The 19,180-nt window shown below is 45.7% G+C and overlaps 1 protein-coding gene across 2 annotated transcripts in view; it reads left to right on the top strand.

Annotated features, from left to right (window-relative positions):
* The window catches only part of ZZEF1 (zinc finger ZZ-type and EF-hand domain containing 1), a 139,099-nt gene that overhangs the window by 85,457 nt on the left and 34,462 nt on the right, over window positions 1-19,180 (top strand). For both annotated transcript variants that reach the window (XM_074388376.1, XM_010343702.3), the window contains exons 31-39: window positions 1,966-2,085; window positions 3,411-3,572; window positions 5,171-5,300; window positions 7,338-7,476; window positions 9,688-9,853; window positions 10,767-11,029; window positions 11,932-12,080; window positions 16,490-16,640; window positions 18,265-18,404. In XM_074388376.1, the coding sequence (XP_074244477.1) occupies window positions 1,966-2,085; window positions 3,411-3,572; window positions 5,171-5,300; window positions 7,338-7,476; window positions 9,688-9,853; window positions 10,767-11,029; window positions 11,932-12,080; window positions 16,490-16,640; window positions 18,265-18,404 (1,420 nt within the window). The remainder of the gene's footprint in view (window positions 1-1,965; window positions 2,086-3,410; window positions 3,573-5,170; window positions 5,301-7,337; window positions 7,477-9,687; window positions 9,854-10,766; window positions 11,030-11,931; window positions 12,081-16,489; window positions 16,641-18,264; window positions 18,405-19,180) is intronic.

The raw sequence follows: 19,180 nt of genomic DNA, 5'->3' as shown, positions 1-19,180 counted from the left end.
GAACCCAGGAGGCGGAGGTTGCGGTGAGCCGAGATCGCGCCATTCCACTCCAGCCTGGGTAACAAGAGCGAAACTCCGTCTCAAAAAAAAAAAAAAAGAGTGAACCAGGGAGGCACTTTATTTAGTAGTGGGGAAGCCGGACACACAGTGTCCACAAGCTGGCTGGTCAATACTTGGTGGTGCAAAGGTAAGGGAATTCCTATGTAACTGTCACTTTTTTTTTCTTTCTCAAGATACCTAAGTTTCTCTTTTAAAAAATAAAATGTAGGCCAGGCGCGGTGGCTCAAGCCTGTAATCCCAGCACTTTGGGAGGCCGAGGCGGGTGGATCATGAGGTCAAGAGATCGAGACCATCCTGGTCAACATGGTGAAACCCCGTCTCTACTAAAAATACAAAAAATTAGCTGGGCATGGTGGCACATGCCTGTAATCCCAGCTACTCGGGAGGCTGAGGCAGGAGAGTTGCCTGAACCCAGGAGGCGGAGGTTGTGGTGAGCCGAGATCGCGCCATTGCACTCCAGCCTGGGTAACAAGAGCGAAACTCTGTCGCAAAACAAAAACAAAAAACAAAAACAAACAAAAAAAATAAAAATGTAAGGATAGTCATCAGAGAGAACTGAAAAATGAGGAGTAGTAGTGGTGGCATAAGGAGAAGCAGGAAGGGGTTTTTAGATGAGGAATGGGGGTCGGTGTGTGTGTGTGTGTTTGAGACAGAGTCTCACTGCACCACCCAGGCTGGAGTACAGTGGCGCCATTTTAGCTTGCTGCAGCCTTCGCCTCCCAGGTTCGACTTGGCCTCCTGAGTGGCTGAGATGGTAAGTGTGTTCCACTATGCCCAGCTGATTTTTATATTTTTGGTAGACACCAGGTTTCCCCATGTTGGCCAGACTGGTCTCAAACTCTTGACCTCAATTGACCCGCCCGCCTCAGCTTCCCGAAGTGATGGGGTTACAGGCCTGAACTACTCTGCCTAGCCTACAGGAAGGTTTTAGATAGGAATGAAAATTGAGAAACCCAGCCCACTGAATTACCTGACCATTTTGAGTGCTTATTTGATGATTATGGTTGTGAATTTGAAGTGATAGTAGTCGACTTGGGTGTGTGTTGTTTCCTCCACGACATTCAGTTGTTTTAATATAGGTATAAGATTGCTCAGGCAAGTACATGGAGGAAGGAAGGGGCATGGGAGTTAGTGTTTGCTGAGGTGTGATTATGGGCCATGGAGTCTAAACTGAGAAGGGAGCAAAGATAAAGCATGGCAGGAGCAGTAGATGGTGAACATGAGGCAGTGTCCTGGGCTAAGGCCCGTTGGCATTGAAGAAAGGCATGCTGTGGGAGTCCCACCTGGGTGAGCAGCAGAGCTGGGGTCAGAGTAGGGTGCTCTGGCGTCGGGATTTCAGAGATGATGTCATCACATGATAACAAGGTCCAGGAAATGACCATCAAACTGGGATGGCTAAGGGCACGGAAAAGAAGATAATCAGAGAGGAACATGGCAGAGAATTGAGGGGAAAAGGAATGGAGACATCATTCTCATGGATGTTGAAGTCACCTGGGTGGCCAGGATGAAGGTAGAAAAGACAGCGAGCTTGGTGCCGAAGTCACCAATGAAAGGAGGCAGGGGGTGAGCATGCTTGTGTGGAGAGGATCGAATGAGGCAATTTGTGAAATACTTAACACAGTATCTGGCACCCAAGTCGTGGTGGGAGGGGTGGTTTTCTGTATTCACCAAGAAGATAAATCTTCTAATCTCCATACTTCTGAGTAACTCTCTTGACCCAGTCAAACGGATTCGCTTGCTGCTTTGTGCATGACTTTCTGTAGGTATTACATTCGTATTTACTTCAGCTCCTGTGCCACTTGGTTCAGCTTGCTGCCGCTGGCTCTTTTTCACGTAAGAAATCGTGATTGTTAAGTAGAAGATGTTCTGGCAATTAAGTGAATCCGTGATTTCCTCTGTTTCTAGTTATTTTGGACACTTGGAAGGCTGTGGTGCCAATCTACACAAAGAAATTCGAGACACTTACTATCAACTGGTTCTGTTTTTGGTCAAAGCAGTTAAAGGATTCAGTAGCATAAATGACAGGTACTGGATAACTTTATCATTTCTAGGGAAAGAAATGTATTTTTTTTTCTGATTATAAAAGAACTATATATTCACTGTGAAAATACCAAAAAGCACAGAGAATGAAATAAAAACAGCCTCTAATGTTCCCACCTAGAGAGCTAATCACTAATGTTAACTTAATTCGAGTATTTCCTCCCAGCCCTTTTTCTGTCTGGTGTGTATAATTTCTGTTTAAGGGGATGAGTCTGGGTTTTTCTAAGAATTTCTAACCTGTTATTTTCTGTTGTGGTATATTAGGGGTTTTTTTGTTTTGTTTTGAGACAAGGTCTTGTGCCGCCACCCAGGCTAGAGTGCAGTGACTCAATCGTGGCTCACTGAAGCCTGGACCTCCCAGGCCCAATAGATCCACCCACCTCAGCCTCCTGAGTAGCTGGGTCTACAGGTGCATGTCACCTTGCCCTGCTAATTTTCTTTAGGTTTTGTAGAAATGGGATTTTGCCATGTTGCTCAGGCTGGCTTTGAGTTCCTGGGCTCAAGCAGTCTTCTTTCCTCAGCCTCCCAAAGTGCTGGAATCATAGGCGTGAGCCACCTCGCCCAGCCAGTATATTATGTATGATGTGCAGTTTTAAAACTGGAGTATGAAGCCATTTCCCAGTCATCATAGTAAGTGGTTTAGACATAAGCTTCAAATCAAATGATTCTTCTGTAAATCTAAACTGCACAACCTTGGCTAATTTGGAGCTGTCCCTGATCTTGCAGTTTTTCCGGAGGTGATTTTTACTTCTCAGTTCTTTACCATAAGATACTCCAGTGGTGTTGGCCGGGTGCGGTGGCTCAAGCCTGTAATCCCAGCACTTTGGGAGGCCGAGGCGGGTAGATCACGAGGTCAAGAGATCAAGACCATCCTGGTCAACATGGTGAAACCCCGTCTCTACTAAAAATACAAAAAAAATCAGCTGGGCGTGGTGGTGCCACGCAGGAGGCTGAGGCAGGAGAATTGCCTGAACCCGGGAGGCGGAGGTTGCAGTGAGCCAAGATCGCGCCATTGCACTCCAGCCTGGGTAACAAGAACGAAACTCCGTCTCAAAAAAAAAAAAAAAAAAAAAAAAAAAAGAAAGTCCAGTGGTGATCCTGGCAGGGTGGAAACCTTACTTTACACCTTTCAGAGTTTTAAGCTTTGAAGAATGTTTGCGTGAAGTATGAGAAATTTGACAGGAACCTAAACCAGCACTGTGAAGTTCCCTTCTGCTTTCAATTACAAACCCCGTCACCTACTTGAATGCTTCTGTTGACACTGTTGTGATGGGCAGCGCTGCTAACTGTCACTTTCATGGCCGCTTTAGGTCCTTGCTGCCTGCCTTATCCTGTGTTCAAACAGCCCTGCTTCATCTTTTGGATATGGGCTGGGAACCCAGTGATCTCGCCTTCTTCGTTGATATTCAGTTACCAGATCTCCTCATGAAAATGTCACAGGAAAATATAAGTGTCCATGACAGTGTGATCAGGTAAGAGCATGGTCCTGCCCTCTGCAGTTCTGATGTGGATTGTGAAACGCAAGGATCATAGTGGGGGTGTTGAGAGCACAGTCTCCGGAGCTAGACTGTCTGTCAGAGCCTGGCTGTGCCACAGCCTAGCCGAGTGGCCTTGTGCAAGTCCTATAATTCCTCTGTGCCTCAGTTTCCTCATCTTTAGAGCTGAAGATAACAACGGTGCGGCCTCCCAGGCTGTTGTGAAGAATACCTGAGTTATATATTTCAGCATTTAGAACAGCATCCGGCATGCGGCAGAGCTATGTGCATTGGTGGTCTCACGAGCTCTGAGGCCGAGAATCCCCTGCATTACGGAGATCTTAGTGTAGCTTGTTGAATTGGGAAGTCCTTTTCCATAATTTTTGTTACATGTGTATACGATATTAGCCACTCTAACTCTTGCACATTATAAGGACCTACGTTAGAAAAATATAGTGTATTGAAGGTTTTTTCCCTCCAACTTGACCAGTATCTCTCCACTCTACTCAAGTCCACTTCCCAGTTCGCAGCTGTTCATGTGTAGAGAAGAAAGAGGAGAAGGGAAGAAGGACTGTGCCAGAGGAGAGACCTGCGAGGCAGTAAATGAATGAGTCAACACTGGGACACTTACACTCTCTCAGCAGAGTGTTCCAAGGGAAAAGGGACAGAATTAGAGCTGTCTCTATTTCATGAACCTCAGCCGTTGCCTTGCTGGTAGAGCGCCCTTGGCAGAGACGGGGGACACAGCCCAGGGGGCATCAGCATGTGGTTCTTGGCTGTGGGCCTGCTCACAGTCCTGAGGGATGGAAGCACGCCCTTCACAGTAAGCCCTCCTCACACCCAGCCCACAGCTTAAGTATGAGGAGGCCCAAAATCGTTTTAATGGAATGTGTGAATGAATGAACCTGTATTTATTGCTTGGTAAATATTTTGTATTTGCTATCAAGTGAGTCATCTTCTGTTAAACTTCTGGTTGCTAAAGTGAGCTGTGAACTGAAATTATGGAAATTTATAATTTTGCATCTGAGCAGAGCTTATAAGATGATCTACCTGAAACTCTTTAGTTGAAATGAAGAAACTGTCTATGGCCATACTACCCTGAATGTGCCCGATCTTGTCAAATGGGGAAACTGAGGACCAGGGCTGAGTCACATGTCAAGGCCTTACAGCAGCTGGTGGTAGAGCTGAAGTCACAGTGTCTCCTGATTCCCTTCTCATACTGATTTCAACAGGATGTGCTGAGCATGTCCAAATCAGACTTTAAAAAAGAGAAAAAAAACTATATTTGGCCCTAGTGCCTGGCACATAGTAGGTTCACCATAAATGATTATCCAGTGGAATTATGCCATGTGGTACAACCTTCCAAACTCTTACTCTTCTCCCTGGTAGTCTACTCTGGAAAGGGCTTCTTTCTTGGCATATATCCACCAAATACTTGACAAATGCCTGGGGCTTTGAAAAGCAGTTGACCTTTCCCTCTCAGAAGTTGAAAAATACCCAATATAATAGACCCGTAGGACTCAGAGTCTGCTAACCAGCACTTTCCTTGGTGATTGGGAGAGGCATGCTTTTCTCTCTTTATGTCCTTCTTTCAGCCAATGGAGTGAAGAAGATGAGCTTGCTGATGCCAAGCAGAATTCAGAATGGATGGATGAGTGTCAGGATGGCATGTTTGAGGCCTGGTATGAAAAAATAGCCCAGGAAGATCCAGAGAAGCAGAGGAAAGTAAGACCTCTCAACTAGAGTACTCTGAAGTGATTTGCTAGGAGTTTGGAGAGGAGAGTTTGCCTGGGGGGGGGGGGGGGGTTGCAGGTGGTATTCAGTACCCTAGTGAAGGGGTTCCCAGCCACTGAATGCCGCCAGGCCGCGCAGCAGGCTGTGAGCAGTGGGCAAGCAAAGGAGGCTGTTCGGCCTCCTGTCAGATCAGCTGCGGCATTCGATTTTCACGGGAGTGCAAACCCACAATAGACTGCGCATGCCAGGGATCTCGTTTGTGCGCTCCTGAGAATCTAATGCCTGATGATCTGAGGTGGAATGTTTTCATCCCGAAACCATGCTCCACCTGGTCCTGTGCAAAAATTGTCTTCCGCAAAACTGGTCCCTAGTGCAAAAAAGGGGGACTGCTGCCATAGCGCCTGGTCTTTAACCTTTAACCTGAGGGGCTGTAACCCTGATTTGAGCACACTCAGAGCGGCTCCCTGTCACAGAACTAGACTCACTGGAAAATTGCCTCTTAAAGCTGATGTGAAATATGAGGTGCCAGTTTCCTAATTTACAGTGAGAAATAGCATTGCTGAGGGGCCTGGGCTCTTGTGTCCTTGGAGTGGCACACCTCTGTAGACAAGCAGCTTGGGAAGCCACATTTCCATCAGAAGGCTGCCTGGTGAGCATGCGAGCAGCTGTATGTATATGTCAGCGCTACGTGATTGCAGTGTGCAAAGGCACAGGCTCAGGTAGCCCACCGTGTCCGTCTCCACGTCAGCTGTTACATCCATCACTACCACATGTGCCGAGCATCTGCTGCCTCAGATTCATTCATTTTCTAAGTATTGAGTGCCTACTATGTGCCAGCCACTTTGATCACAGAGCACCTTTGTGGTGCTTGGACGGAGCTTGCCACATGGGCTCTTGTGGCTTTTTTTCTCTCATATGTTAATACCGTTTGGGAGCCATTCTGTAGTCTTAAGGTGACTTGGCATATTTGTTCGGGTCTACTACTGTATGGTGACTTAGTGATTGAGATCCCTCATTTCCAGCACCTAAAGATAAACGATCCTGCAGTCTCCAGGTACTTTGCAGTAAAGCAATGTGTTTGCTCATGAAGCAGTGCCCAGGCTTTCCCTGCAGAAAGTCTGCCTTTAAGTGCCAGGGACAATACTCCTTTTGCAGCGTTTCCCGTATCTGGGAGCACTGCCATTGCTCAGCCAAGTGCCCAAGCCAGGAACTTGCCTGTTGTTCTTGATCCTTCCCTTTTACGGTTCCCCATAGCCAGGCAGTCACCAAGGTTTCTCACTTCTGCCTCAACACCTTTCAAATCCACGCACTGTTCACCATCCCTTACTACACCTTTCTACTCAGTCCCAGCCCTTACGACGTGCTGTGGGGTTCCTTTAACGCTTTGGTCGTGGTAGGTCTCCCTGAATCCAGCTTGCCCTCTTTGATCCCTTCTTTCCTCGGCTTCCAGAAGTACTGTTAGAGCACTCTAGTCTGATCACATTACTATTTAAAAACAATCTGTAATTCCTGAGACTAACATTCAGGGCCCTTTGGGGTTTAACCTTTCTCACTTCATCTGACTATTCCCCTCTGTACTGTATTCTGCACACTGTACTATATTCATGCCAATTTCATAAACCCCTCTCTAGTCCCGTTTTTGCTGTCTGTCAGATTTGCTATGCCTATCTGACATGCCCACCTCCCTTATCCCTGCCCAGGTATTATCTGTTTGTCCCTCGAGTCTCAGCTGAGGAACTTTCTCCTTTGGAAAAGCTTCCTTGACCTTCTGAATACTCATTGGTAGCCATAGTCCTCTGTTCTCTGAGCCTCCTGAATTTGCCTGTGAAAGCCCTTGTCACACTAAATGGTCATCATCTCCTTGAGGGAATTCCCAACTAGACGCTGAAGAGCTTGTTATTCTTCCAAGCCCAGCACCCAGTACGGTGCCTGGAACATCTTAGGTACCTATCAAATGGAGAAATTGATGAGTGAATTGTGGCCATCTTAGAAGATCTGTCAGTTAATTGTATTTGTTTTGCCTTATAGATGCACATGTTTATTGCTCGCTACTGTGACCTGTTAAACGTGGACATCTCTTGCGATGGATGCGATGAGATTGCCCCCTGGCATCGCTACCGGTGTCTGCAGTGCAGTGACATGGATCTTTGCAAAACTTGTTTCCTAGGTAAATTTCATGAACTGAGTTTGCCATATCCAAAGGTAGTAATCACTTCTAAGTTCTATGATCTTGCCATTTTAAAAACTGTCATTAGGCCGGGAACAGTGGCTCACGCCTGTAATCCCAGCACTTTGGGAGGCCGAGGCGGGTGGATCACGAGGTCAAGAGATCGAGACCATTCTGGTCAACATGGTGAAACCCCGTCTCTACTAAAAATACAAAAATTAGCTGGGCATGGTGGCGCATGCCTGTAGTCCCAGCTACTCGGGAGGCTGAGGCAGGAGAATTGCTTGAACCCAGGAGGTGGAGGTTGCAGTGAGCCGAGATCGCGCCATTGCACTCCAGCCTGGGTAACAAGTGTGAAACTCCATCTCAAAAAAAAAAAAACTGTCATTGTACTAAATAAAAGTACTGCCCAGTGGTACTCTCTGACTTCTTGGCAAGCATGAGCCTTATCTCCTCAAGTAAATGAAAACTTCCGCTGCTCTGGTATCTGTCATCCTTCCTTCTTCTATCACACTGGGTGCGCCACTTAACAAACACTTGGGACCGATGTGTGTATGTTCAGCGGAGTTTTCGGGAAATGGTGTTGGCTTCTGCGTCATGCAGTGCTTATGTGTAGCAAAATACACACACACACACACACACACACACGCACGCGTGCACGCGCAAGCTTCAACAGTCCTCTAATGCACTTGACCTGTAGGTGCTGAGGTTAAACAGATCCACATGCGAGCGCCCTTTCTGTGCATGGCCCACCGGTAAAAGACATATCACTTGCCCTGGAACCATCTACAGTCCAGCAGGAAGACTGGACATATCCACAGAATGTCTGTTCCAGTATAAGAATGTGTCTGCTGCTTTATAAATGAGGGTACAGATTTTTTCTGGAAAAGTTTAGAAGCAGCAGCAGCATGGCTGCAGGGAAGGCTTGAAGGAGGTGGAATGAGAATTGGTCTTTGAGGGAAGTTATAACTGGATGATGTGTAGGAAATGTTGGGGACAGTGTCACCATAAAGGGCATAGCAAGCCCTGGGACAGAGGAATGTCTATAGTGAGTTTAGATGGACGTGCTGAAATGTTTGCCCAACTAAGTAATGGATTAAGACAAGTGGGGGCCCCAATTGTGGGACCCCAAGATAGTGGGCTAGGAAGTTTGAATAGTCTAGAGGCAGTGGGGAAGGATTTTGAAGTAGGTATTACTAATAGCATGATGCGCTATGCTAGAGGAAGGTGGTTCTGTCTGTGTAAGAGTCTCCTTTAGGAAATAAGTCACAGTATTCCCAAGGGCATGGGAGCCTGGCCTGGGTTCGTGGCAGTGGGAATGAACGGAAGTGGGCCGGGCATTAGGAGCATTCTGCAGGGTCCATGACAGAGCTTGGAGACCCAAGGGCCTTAGCGTGAGAAGGAGACCAGCGCAGCCCATCTCTTTCATGACTGTTATTCTCTTACTCAGTGAGTCTGAGTCTGGCTTTTTTTTTTCTCCATTTTTGTTTTTTTTTGAGACAGGTTCTCACTCCATCACTCAGGCTAGAGCACAGTGGCGCCATCTTGGCTTGCTGCAACTTCCACCTCTCAGGTTCAAGTGATTTTCCTGCTTCAGCTTCCCAAGTAGCTGGGACCATAGGTGCCTGCCACTACGCCTGGCTGATTTTTGTATTTTTAGTAGAGACAGGGTTTCACCATGTTGCCCAGGCTTGTCTTGAACTCTTGGACTCAAGCGATCGATCCACCTGTCTCAGCTTCCCAAAGTGCTGAGATTACAGGCATGAACCACCTTGCCTGGCCTTTTTTTTTTTTTTTTTGGAACTCTGTTTTCATCTATGATTCTGGAGTGAAAAAGGAAGAGCAGATATCCTGATCACTCCTCAGTGCTCGTTATCAGGAATACATAACACACGCTTACTCTTTGTTAGAGGAGGGCTCATGCGAGACATCTCACAAATTGACATGCGGACTGTTTCCACCAAACAGCAGGCCTGATAATACGCTTGATCTCACTGTACCATTGCTGAGAAATGGTGTGCCGAGAATCTCACTCTTCTGCCTCGAGCCACCCAGGCAGAGCATCCTATTTCCAGAGAATGCCTGTGGGCCCTGCGTCCCTGAGCAGCCACTTGGGAACGGCCCTGGTGCTGGGATTGGTTTGGGTTTGGACACTAGCCCGTCTAGGAGCCCTCTGCCTCATCTGCCTCTCACTGCTGTGTTTTTCCCTAGGTGGAGTGAAGCCTGAGGGCCACGGAGATGACCATGAAATGGTCAACATGGAGTTCACCTGTGACCACTGCCAGGGTTTGATCATAGGCCGGAGGATGAATTGCAATGTTTGTGATGACTTTGATCTTTGCTACGGATGCTACGCAGCAAAGAAGTATTCCTATGGGTATGTCTCAGATAACCATAGCCACAAAGCCTTTTCTTTACACATTCCTTCACTTGAAGAGGGACTTCTTTCTTTTTTTAAAAAAAGGATTTTTTTGTTTACAAATTTAAACATAACCAAAAATAAAGAGACTAACACAGTGGACCTTCATGTACCCATTACCCAGATTCATCAGTTAGGAAGATTTTGTAATGTGTGCTTAGTTTATTCCTTTGTCTTTTTTTCTTTGTTAAAGTTTTTTAAAGCCAATTCCAGGGCCAGTAGAGTGGCTCACGCCTGGGAGGCTGAGGCGGGTGGCTCACTTGAGGTCAGGAGTTCGAGACCAGCCTGCCCAACATGGAGAAACCCCGTCTCTACTAAAAATATAAAAATTAGCTGAGTGTGGTGGTGGGCTCCTGTAATCCCAGGTACTCTGGAGGCTGAGGCACAAGAATTGCTTGAACCTGGGAGGTGGAGGTTGCAGTGGGCTGAGATTGTGCCACTGCACTCCAGCCTGGGTGACAGAGCGAGACTCCATCTCAAAATAAATAAATAAAGCAAATTCCATGCTTTAAATTATTTCCTTCCTACATACTTCATACCCACTTTTAAAAACTACGAGTTTTTTTTTTTTCGCATTACCAAAATGCTATTACCACACCTTACAAAATCACCATAAGCAATTCTTCCTTAGTCCAGTTTCCACAGACAGTCTCTGGGGATGGTGAAACCCTGAAAGCTATGCCTAGTGTTTGTGTTTCTTCATTTTTCTGGAGAGAGGGCCCATACCTTTCTTTAAATTTTCAGTAACCACAGCCTAGAGGTGGCTAATGCCCAGTTGTGACCATGTGCTCCCCTGAGGCCTGGTGCCCCTGTTTGGAGCCTCATAAGCTTTTGGAGACTTGTAAGCTTTAAATGTGCCTTGCCTTTGCAGCCATTTGCCTACCCACAGCATCACGGCCCACCCAATGGTAACCATTCGGATCAGTGACCGTCAGAGGCTCATCCAGCCGTATATTCACAACTACTCCTGGCTGCTCTTCGCCGCCCTGGCTCTCTATAGTGCCCACCTGGCTGGTGCAGAAGATGTGGATGGGGAGAAGCTGGATCCCCAGACCCGCAGCAGTGCCGCCGCCCTGCGGAGCCAGTGCATGCAGCTCGTTGGGGACTGTCTGATGAAGGCCCACCAGGGAAAAGGTGACTTCCCCATGCACAGAAACCAAAACCAGCCCTTTGTTGCTGGCGAAAAAAAGCCTTGGCGCATGTAAAATACTAAGCTTAGCTTACAGGCGACAAAATCCAGTTTACCACAAAAGGGGCTTACCCTGGTGTGGAACTTAATTTTAAGTTTCCAGGTGCATTTTAGAGATATGTTAGCATCGAATTAATATTTAGTTTCTCCAAAATTAATATTAATACCTCAAACTAATTTTAAATAGTAACTAAAACTCTATCTGTGGATGCAATCTAGTATTTGAATCTACCGAACTTTTCTGAAAGATCAGACTTTTTAACCTGCAGTATAAATCTGCCTCCACACAACTGTATTCTAGATGAGAGCTGTTCATGAGTAAAATAGTTTAGCGATGCATCTACATGAATCAGACTTCACTGAGGGGCGGGAGGAAGAAAACAGCTTGAAAGTTAAATCTTGGAGACATCTAAACTCCCTCAGATCATGGAATCCCCGTTCTAGTCAACATTAGGGAAGCAGACCTTTATTAGACAGAAGATGGGCCACACCAGCCCCAGAGCAATTCTCTTACCCATTTGCCAGTGAGAATTTTGCAGTCTGCTTGTGTGGGGCCACTATAAATGTGTAATGTTGATTATTTTCTAAACAGACAATCTGGTTATATGTTTTATCTTCTGTTGTTAATAAAGTGCAAGTATCCCTTACTATTCAGCCTCTCACCCTCTGAGATGAAGAGCTGAATAGATTTAAATCGTGAGGGATGTTTGCGTTGAGTACTATAGTATTCTGTTTCTGCAGAACTCATTTATCTATTTCTGGTATAATGGCAAAGTAATTTATGGCACTTGCTGAAAATAACTCATTATAAAACTTCTAACCATTCTTTTATTTGCTTCTCATATAGGTCTTAAAGCTCTAGCTCTGCTTGGAATATTGCCAGAAGATCAGGCCCTACCAGCCACTGTGCCCACCCAAGCATCAGAGGAGCAGCTAGAAAAGAAAGCTGTCCAGGGTGCTGAGCGGTCAGAAGCCGGCCCTTCTGTGCACTGCAATGTAAATGACAGTTCTTTAGTACACAGAATCACAGGTTAAACTCGAGAGAGCCATTCCCTCAGTGCAGCATAGCAGAGAGGTTAAGAGCACAAGCTCCTGACCCAGACTGCTGCTGCTGGGTTCAGATGCCTGCTCCATCAAACCGTGGGCATGTTATTATAATCTCTTCTGTGTTGTGTTGTGTTGTGTTGTGTTGTGTTGTGTTGTGTTGTGTTGTGTTGTTGTGTTAAACAGGATCTCACTCTGTCGCCCAGGCTGGGTGCAGTGGTGTGACCTCGGCTCACTATAGCCTTGACTTCCCAGGCTGAAGCGATCTCCCACCTCAGCCTGTCAAGTGCCTGTATCCACAAGCGTGTGCCACTATGCCTGGCTAATTTTTGTATTTTTTGTAGAGACAGGGCTTCGCCATGTTGCCGAGGGCAGTCTTGAACTCCTGGGCTCAAGTGATCTGCTGGCCTTGGCCTACCAAAGTGATGGGATTTCAGGCATGAGCCACTGCACCCGGCCTCCCTGTTTTCTCATCTGAAAATGGGGATGACAGTAATACCTATAACGTATACTTACTGTGAGGAGTTGTATACATTACATACTTTGAGCTACTGTATGTAAAGTGCTTAGAATAGTTAATAGTAAGTTCCATGTCAGTGTTAACTACTCCCATTACCTGTCTCTTAGTAGTTTTTATAAAAACTGGACAAGATTATGCGCCTAAAGAAATTAATTGGCCGGATGTGGTGGCTCACACTTGTATAATCAGCACTTTGGGAGGCCAAGGTGGGCAGATCATGAGCTCAGGAGTTCAAGACCAGCCTGGCCAACCTAATAAAACCCCATCTCTACTAAAAATATCAAAAAAATTTAGCCAGGCATGGTGGCACACAGCTGTATTCCCAGCTACTCAGGAGGCTGAGGCAGGGAGATCGCTTGAACCTGGGGGGCAGAGGTTGCAGTGAGCCGAGATTGCGCCATTGCACCTTAGCCTGCACAACAGAGCAAGACTCCATCTCAAAAAAAAAAAAAAGAAAAAAAAATTAACTCCTAGCCCATGGTGAGCACTATATCTGTGTAGCTATTTTAATATTCAGTCAATAATTAGGTATTACTGAGTGCTTACTGTTTACCAGGTAGACACAGTAATTTACACACAGTTGCATAAACGGAAAGGCCTTTCTGGATCCAGGTGTAACCTGTGATAGTGGCACTAAAGACTGTTTATGGACGAGCACGCCATTGTTTCTGCGATGCTGCCTCCAGAGCTTGAGTTTATGCTGAAAATGCCCTTGACTGCCACAGGAGTCGCTGGTGTTGCTGTCCTCTGTCTCTGTCAGGTTACTGGTTCAGGGATTCCCCCATCTGGGGGTTGTAGCTCCCGAAGATCCTACTGTCACGTAGAGGAATACAAAAGCAAAACTGGCCAGAAGAAACATGAACATTTTTATTATTTCTGCTCAGCCGGAGAGTCAATAGCAGATAGGCCACGTAATCTTCAAGCCTGTCTCTCAGCTGTCCACACTTTTTACCATGAAACCCCTTCTGTAGGCAACACTTTAATCACCCGTGGATTATGTTGGGAACAAAGAGAACATTGTTGGGAGAAGTGGGACTAATCAGTAGTCTTCACTTTTGAGCCTGGGAGTATTTGTATCTTCTTGTGAGCGCTCAGCATCTTACAACTAACTTGCCACCAGTAAGCACTGTGCTTCCCCATTTATCCTTTTATTTACATCAGAATGGACTCACAGGTTTTTTTGTGTTTTTTTTTTTTTAATTCAATGAATTAAAATCTATTACTTTTACTATTATTTTTCTTTTGAGACAGGGTCTCACTCTGTCGCCCAGGCTGGAGTGCAGTGGTGTGATCTCGACTTACAGCAATCACCGCCTCCAGGGCTCAAATGATGCTCTCAGCTCAGCCTCCCAAGTAACTGGGACTACAGGTGCATGCTGCCATGCCAGCTCATTTTTGTAGTTTTTGTAGGGACAGGGTTTTGCCATGTTGCCCGGCTGGTCTCGAACTCCTGGACTCAAGCAATCCACCCTTCTCAGCCAACCAAAGTGCTAGGATTACAGGCCTGAGCCACTGTGCCTGACCCATTATTTATTTTGGTGCTCAAATGGTCCCATGTTTGGGCAGTGGAAACTGCTCCTACCTGGCTTTTGTGTTCTTTTGATATGTTACTGTTATTCTTTGAACACTTCTTTAATTTTTGATAAAGATGTTTCAGGCTTGTTTTAGGCCTTCCCAGCCTCAGGATTGAAATGGGACTTTCTCCAAAGAGTTCTAGGGCATTGTTTTTATTCTTGAGCCATTCCCACCTTTCAGGTTGCCTTCCCACGAGCAGCCAGGGGCACCTCCTGCCTCTGGCTCAGCCTCTTAGGCTTCTAGTAAACTCACAAGCAATTTTCAGCACTGTCCCCACAACTGGACCTGAGTGTTGCCACTACAGTGACCTTAAGGACCATATCCTGTTGGGGCCCCTAGGACAAGTCACTGTTTCTCAGCTCTCACATGCTTCTAAAGCAACCCCAAGTCCCTGTTAAGGGTATCTACCCTTTCTCCTTCAGTGACTTTTTGTTTTGAACAACTGAGAAACCAGCCTTAGCCAGAAGCATTATCCAGAAGATTCTGTCTACAGTGTCCTTTGATAACAGGAAAGAAGATGAGGTCATTTGCCAGCACTTTGGAATTGTCTTGTCTTCACAAGTGCCACATGGTACAGGGAATACGGTGTCAGATCTTTTCAGAGGGTGCACTTAACAAAGCAAGTAGCTCTTCCAGTTTCATTCCTCTCTTAGGACAGTCTTACAGTCACCTTTTTCTCAGAAAGAGGTTGAAGGTAGGGTTGATGTTGAGGTTACGTATACAGAGAGGAGAGGGGAAGTTAGGTGCCCTGGGAGACGGCATGCCTCCTCCTGAATGTTTGGTGTTGCATAACACTTCACCTTTGGCCCCAGAGAGTGAAAGTCACGTTTGGCCTCCTCAGACGTGGACCTGGGGTGCCTCCACCATGCACAGAAGACTCCCCATGTAGCCACAGTTTTACATATAAGCCTGTGTGACAATAAGGAAAGGCATCCTGAGGTCCCAGGAGTACAGGGTCACTGGGGGCTTCTGAGTGACTTCTCAGGACATGCAACTGAAGACTGTCACCTTGCCCATCCAGGCAGCTTACCACTAGACTTCTGATTCCAGAAAAGTCTTCCCCCCTCCAGGGAGGGCCCCTTTAGCAAATTTCGTTGCCAAAATAGGATTCTCAAAAGGGCATCAAAGTATGCTTATTCTGTTTTTTAAAATAAAGGGCAGCTAGGAAAGAATGCTAAAACCTGTTAGAGCGGGTATGAGGAATTCGGTTTAGGAGCAGCATCCAGTTTTGTTTGATCAAGTGATGTGTGATTGGCTTATGTACACCTACCGTGTTAACTAACAAAGGCAAGTTCTATAGAAAAGGAAGAGAGGAAATAGATAGAACCCACAGCCCTGTCCCACAGCCCCCAGAATGCCAGTTTCTACAGCAATAAAATAGCTTCATCTATAGCAGTGAAAAACAATGTCATATTTCTAGGCTATAAAATCGATGTAGTCTTATCTTCATAATATTAAAGATAATGTTAGATATTAAGAATTTTCTAATTATTCTGTATATAAAGATTTGGTTTTTATACCGAAGAAAAACAAAGTACATAACGGTGGTCACCGGAGTGTACTAGAAGAGAAGTCACAATTTTTTATACTCACAGGGTCAAAAGGAAAAGAAAGAAAGAATTTCACAGCTTGGTCCTTTTCCTCAGGGAACAACTTTCCATACTTGGTTTCTGAAAGCTAAATAGAATGTACGAGAGGTTTTTAATAGAGCCATTGCTTATGGGACCGCAGGTTCTGACGAGGGACATTTGGAAGATGGGGATGCGATGCAATGGTTAATGTCTTTTATTTTTTCTTTTTTTGAGATGGAGTCTTGCTCTTTGCTCATGCTAGAGTGCAGTGGCGTGATCTTGGCTCACTGCAACCTCCATCTCCTGAGTTCCAGTGATTCTCCCACCTCAGCCTCCTGAGTAGCTGGGACTATAGGCACAAGCCACCATGCCCAGCTAATTTTTTGTATTTTTTTGTATTTTTATAGAGATGGGGTTTCTCCATGTTGGCCAGGCTGGTCTTGAACTTCTGACCTCAGGTGATCTGCCCGTGTTGGCTTCCAATGTGCTGGGATTACAGGTGTGAGCCATTGCGTCCAGTCCAGTGGTTACTGTCTTAGTTAGAATATAGATTTATCATAAGAAATGAATGGTGTTTCCTAAGGGCATTCAAAAGGTTTTCAGTCTTCGAAGACTGACTAATCATTAAAAAATTATTATAATGATGGAGCAAACTTTATTATAAGAAACTTTCTTTTACACTTTTTTTTTTTTAGGGAAGGAGAGCTGTTCATGAGGAAGTCAGACCTGTAGATTTCAAGCAGAGAGATAAGGCAGATAAAGGTGTATCATTAATGAAGGATCCTTCATGCCAGACCCAAATTTCAGATTCACCTGCAGATGCCAGCACACCTACAGGACTTCCAGGTAAAGATGACTTGACCGTTATCTTGATCTCTTTCATCTTAAAATGCACATATACCCATCCCCGAGCTGTCTGTGGCACACAGCTTGATGCTGGCTAGATGCCAGGGCTGCATGGTTTCTCAGTTCTGTTCAGGTGGTGCTGATGACACTCCAGATGTCATCTTTCTTCACTTTGACTGCTTTCCTACCGTGCTTATTTCCTGTATTTACTGAGCACCTTCTGTATGCCAAGCACTGTTCTTGACCTTGGGGATGAAACGGGCTGAGTCAGACAGACACATGGTTCCTGCCCTCTTGGAGCTCACAGTCTAGGAGGCTTAAGACAGAGAGGCAGGTAACTGTCGCTGGAGGCGGATTGAGGTGTAAGTGGGGTTTGTAACAGTAATTGGTGTCTCTCTGGGACAGATTGTGTCCTCAGAAAGCTTTATAGAGGACGAGATCTCAGGGACCCTTAATGTGCTGGATCTGCAGTGGGGATGGGCATTCAGAGAAGAAAGGACAACATGAGCAAAGGCCCCAAAGAGGACAAGCCCCTCCTGGCAGGTGTGTAGGGATGGAGTGGAACCCTGGAGGATGATGAAGGAGATGCTGCTCAAGGCCTCAGCCTGCCAAAGGATAGCAGCAGCAAGGTCAGAGCTGGTTCAGGAGGATTGAGGAGCATGCTGTGGGCTCAAGAGAATGGAGCCAAGTCCCAGGCTCCTCCTTATGGTGGCCCAGGGGGTGCAGGATCTTCCCCACTTTCCTGCTCTGTGATGGCAGAGTGAGCACCTGGCATTCTGCCTTGTCTGTTTGACGCTCATCTGAGTTCTAGAAAGCAGTCTGACACTCTACTTCAATCCAAATCATCAGAATTCACTGGAGTCTGATTCCCCTAAGGATCAGCATCCTGGTTCATAGGCAGTTTATTCTTTCATCAAGTATTAAGTACCTGCCATGCTCCAGAAACATCTCTAGGTGCTTGAGATACATCACTGAAAGAAACAAACATCTGAAGGAAGGCAAACAGTAAACAATAATTATAAATTATGTGGAATGTGAAAAGATGAAATGCTGTGAGCACAGCAGAGCAGGCTCAGGGAAATGGGGAGGGCGGGGGTGAGAGAGCTGGGGGAGGGCAGGATGTCACTTAAGCAGGGCTCAGGCAGGCCTCCTGGAGGAGGAGACAGCTGAGCGCAGACATGCACAGCCATAGGTTTTTAAAAGCCCAGCATTAGGCCAGGCGCAGTGACTCGCGCCTGTAATCCGAGCACTTTGGGAGGCTGAGGCAGGCAGATCACTTGAGGTCAAGAGTCAAGACCAGCCTGGCCAACATGGTGAAACCCTATCTCTACTAAAAATACAAAAATTAGCCAGGCATGGTGGCAGACGTCTGTAATCCTAGCTACTCCAGAGGCTGAGGCAGGAGAATCGCAGGAACCTGGGAGGTGGAGGTTGCAGTGAGCTGCGATCTCGCCACTGCACTCGAGCTTGGGCAACAGAGCGAGGCTCCATCTCAAATTAAAAATAAATAAATAAAATCCCAGCTTTATTCCATAGCAGCATAGGGGACAGTTGTAGTGGTTTACTTGCCTCTTCATCCATGTAGAGACCCGGACAAATTCTGAAAGTTTGTTTAACCACTTAGATGCTGAAGATTCAGAAGCGTCATCTCAGAAGCCCACAGAGGAAAAAGCAGTTACCCCAAGCCCTGAGCAAGTGTTTGCTGAGTGTTCCCAGAAGAGGATTTTGGGATTACTAGCAGCCATGCTACCTCCCTTAAAGTCGGTAAGGGCAATTTATTTTTCAAAGAGGGAGTGGTGATATGTATAGGAAACAAAATTGGGAAGCCATATACGGAAACAAATGATGACAATCATCTCTGTATCCTTGAGGGTAGGATTGTAAGTTAGAATTATTTTCTTCTGACTCTTCCTGTATTTTGTAAATATATATGTGTGTATATGTGTGTGTGTGTGCGCGTGTGTGTGTGTGTGTATAACAACATTATATGTATATAATGCTAATATTTTCTACTGTTTTATTTTGAAGTTTTAAACTCATTGAAAACTTCAAAGAACAATGAATGAAGATCTTCACCTAGATTAATATCTAGATCTTCATCTAGTTTAATATCAGTTGTTAATATTTTGCTTTATCTCTATTTATATTTTTTTCCTTAACTTTTGAAAATGACTTGAAGCCATCATTAACACTTCACCCTCAATACTTCAACCTGTATCTCCTTAAAGTACATTCTCCTGGCCGGGCATGGTGGCTCATGCCTGTAATCCAGGCACTTTGGAGGCCAAGGCAGGCAGATCACCTGAGGTCAGGAGTTCAAGACCAGCCTGACCAACATGGTGAAACCCCACCTTTAAAAAAAAAGTACATTCTCCTACATAACCACAATGTCATTATCATGCTTAATACTTTTAGCATGGATAGAATAATTTTATCTTATACATATAGCCCCAATACAGATATTCCAAGTTATCCTCAAAATGTGCTTTACAGGTTTAAAAAAAAAAAATCAGGATCCGCTTAAAAATTCCATTGCATTT

Source organism: Saimiri boliviensis, chromosome 17 (genome assembly GCF_048565385.1).
Source record: "Saimiri boliviensis isolate mSaiBol1 chromosome 17, mSaiBol1.pri, whole genome shotgun sequence".
Taxonomy (NCBI): domain Eukaryota; kingdom Metazoa; phylum Chordata; class Mammalia; order Primates; family Cebidae; genus Saimiri; species Saimiri boliviensis.
Note: the sequence above shows the minus strand (reverse complement) of the source record. Positions and strands in the feature narration are given on the sequence as shown.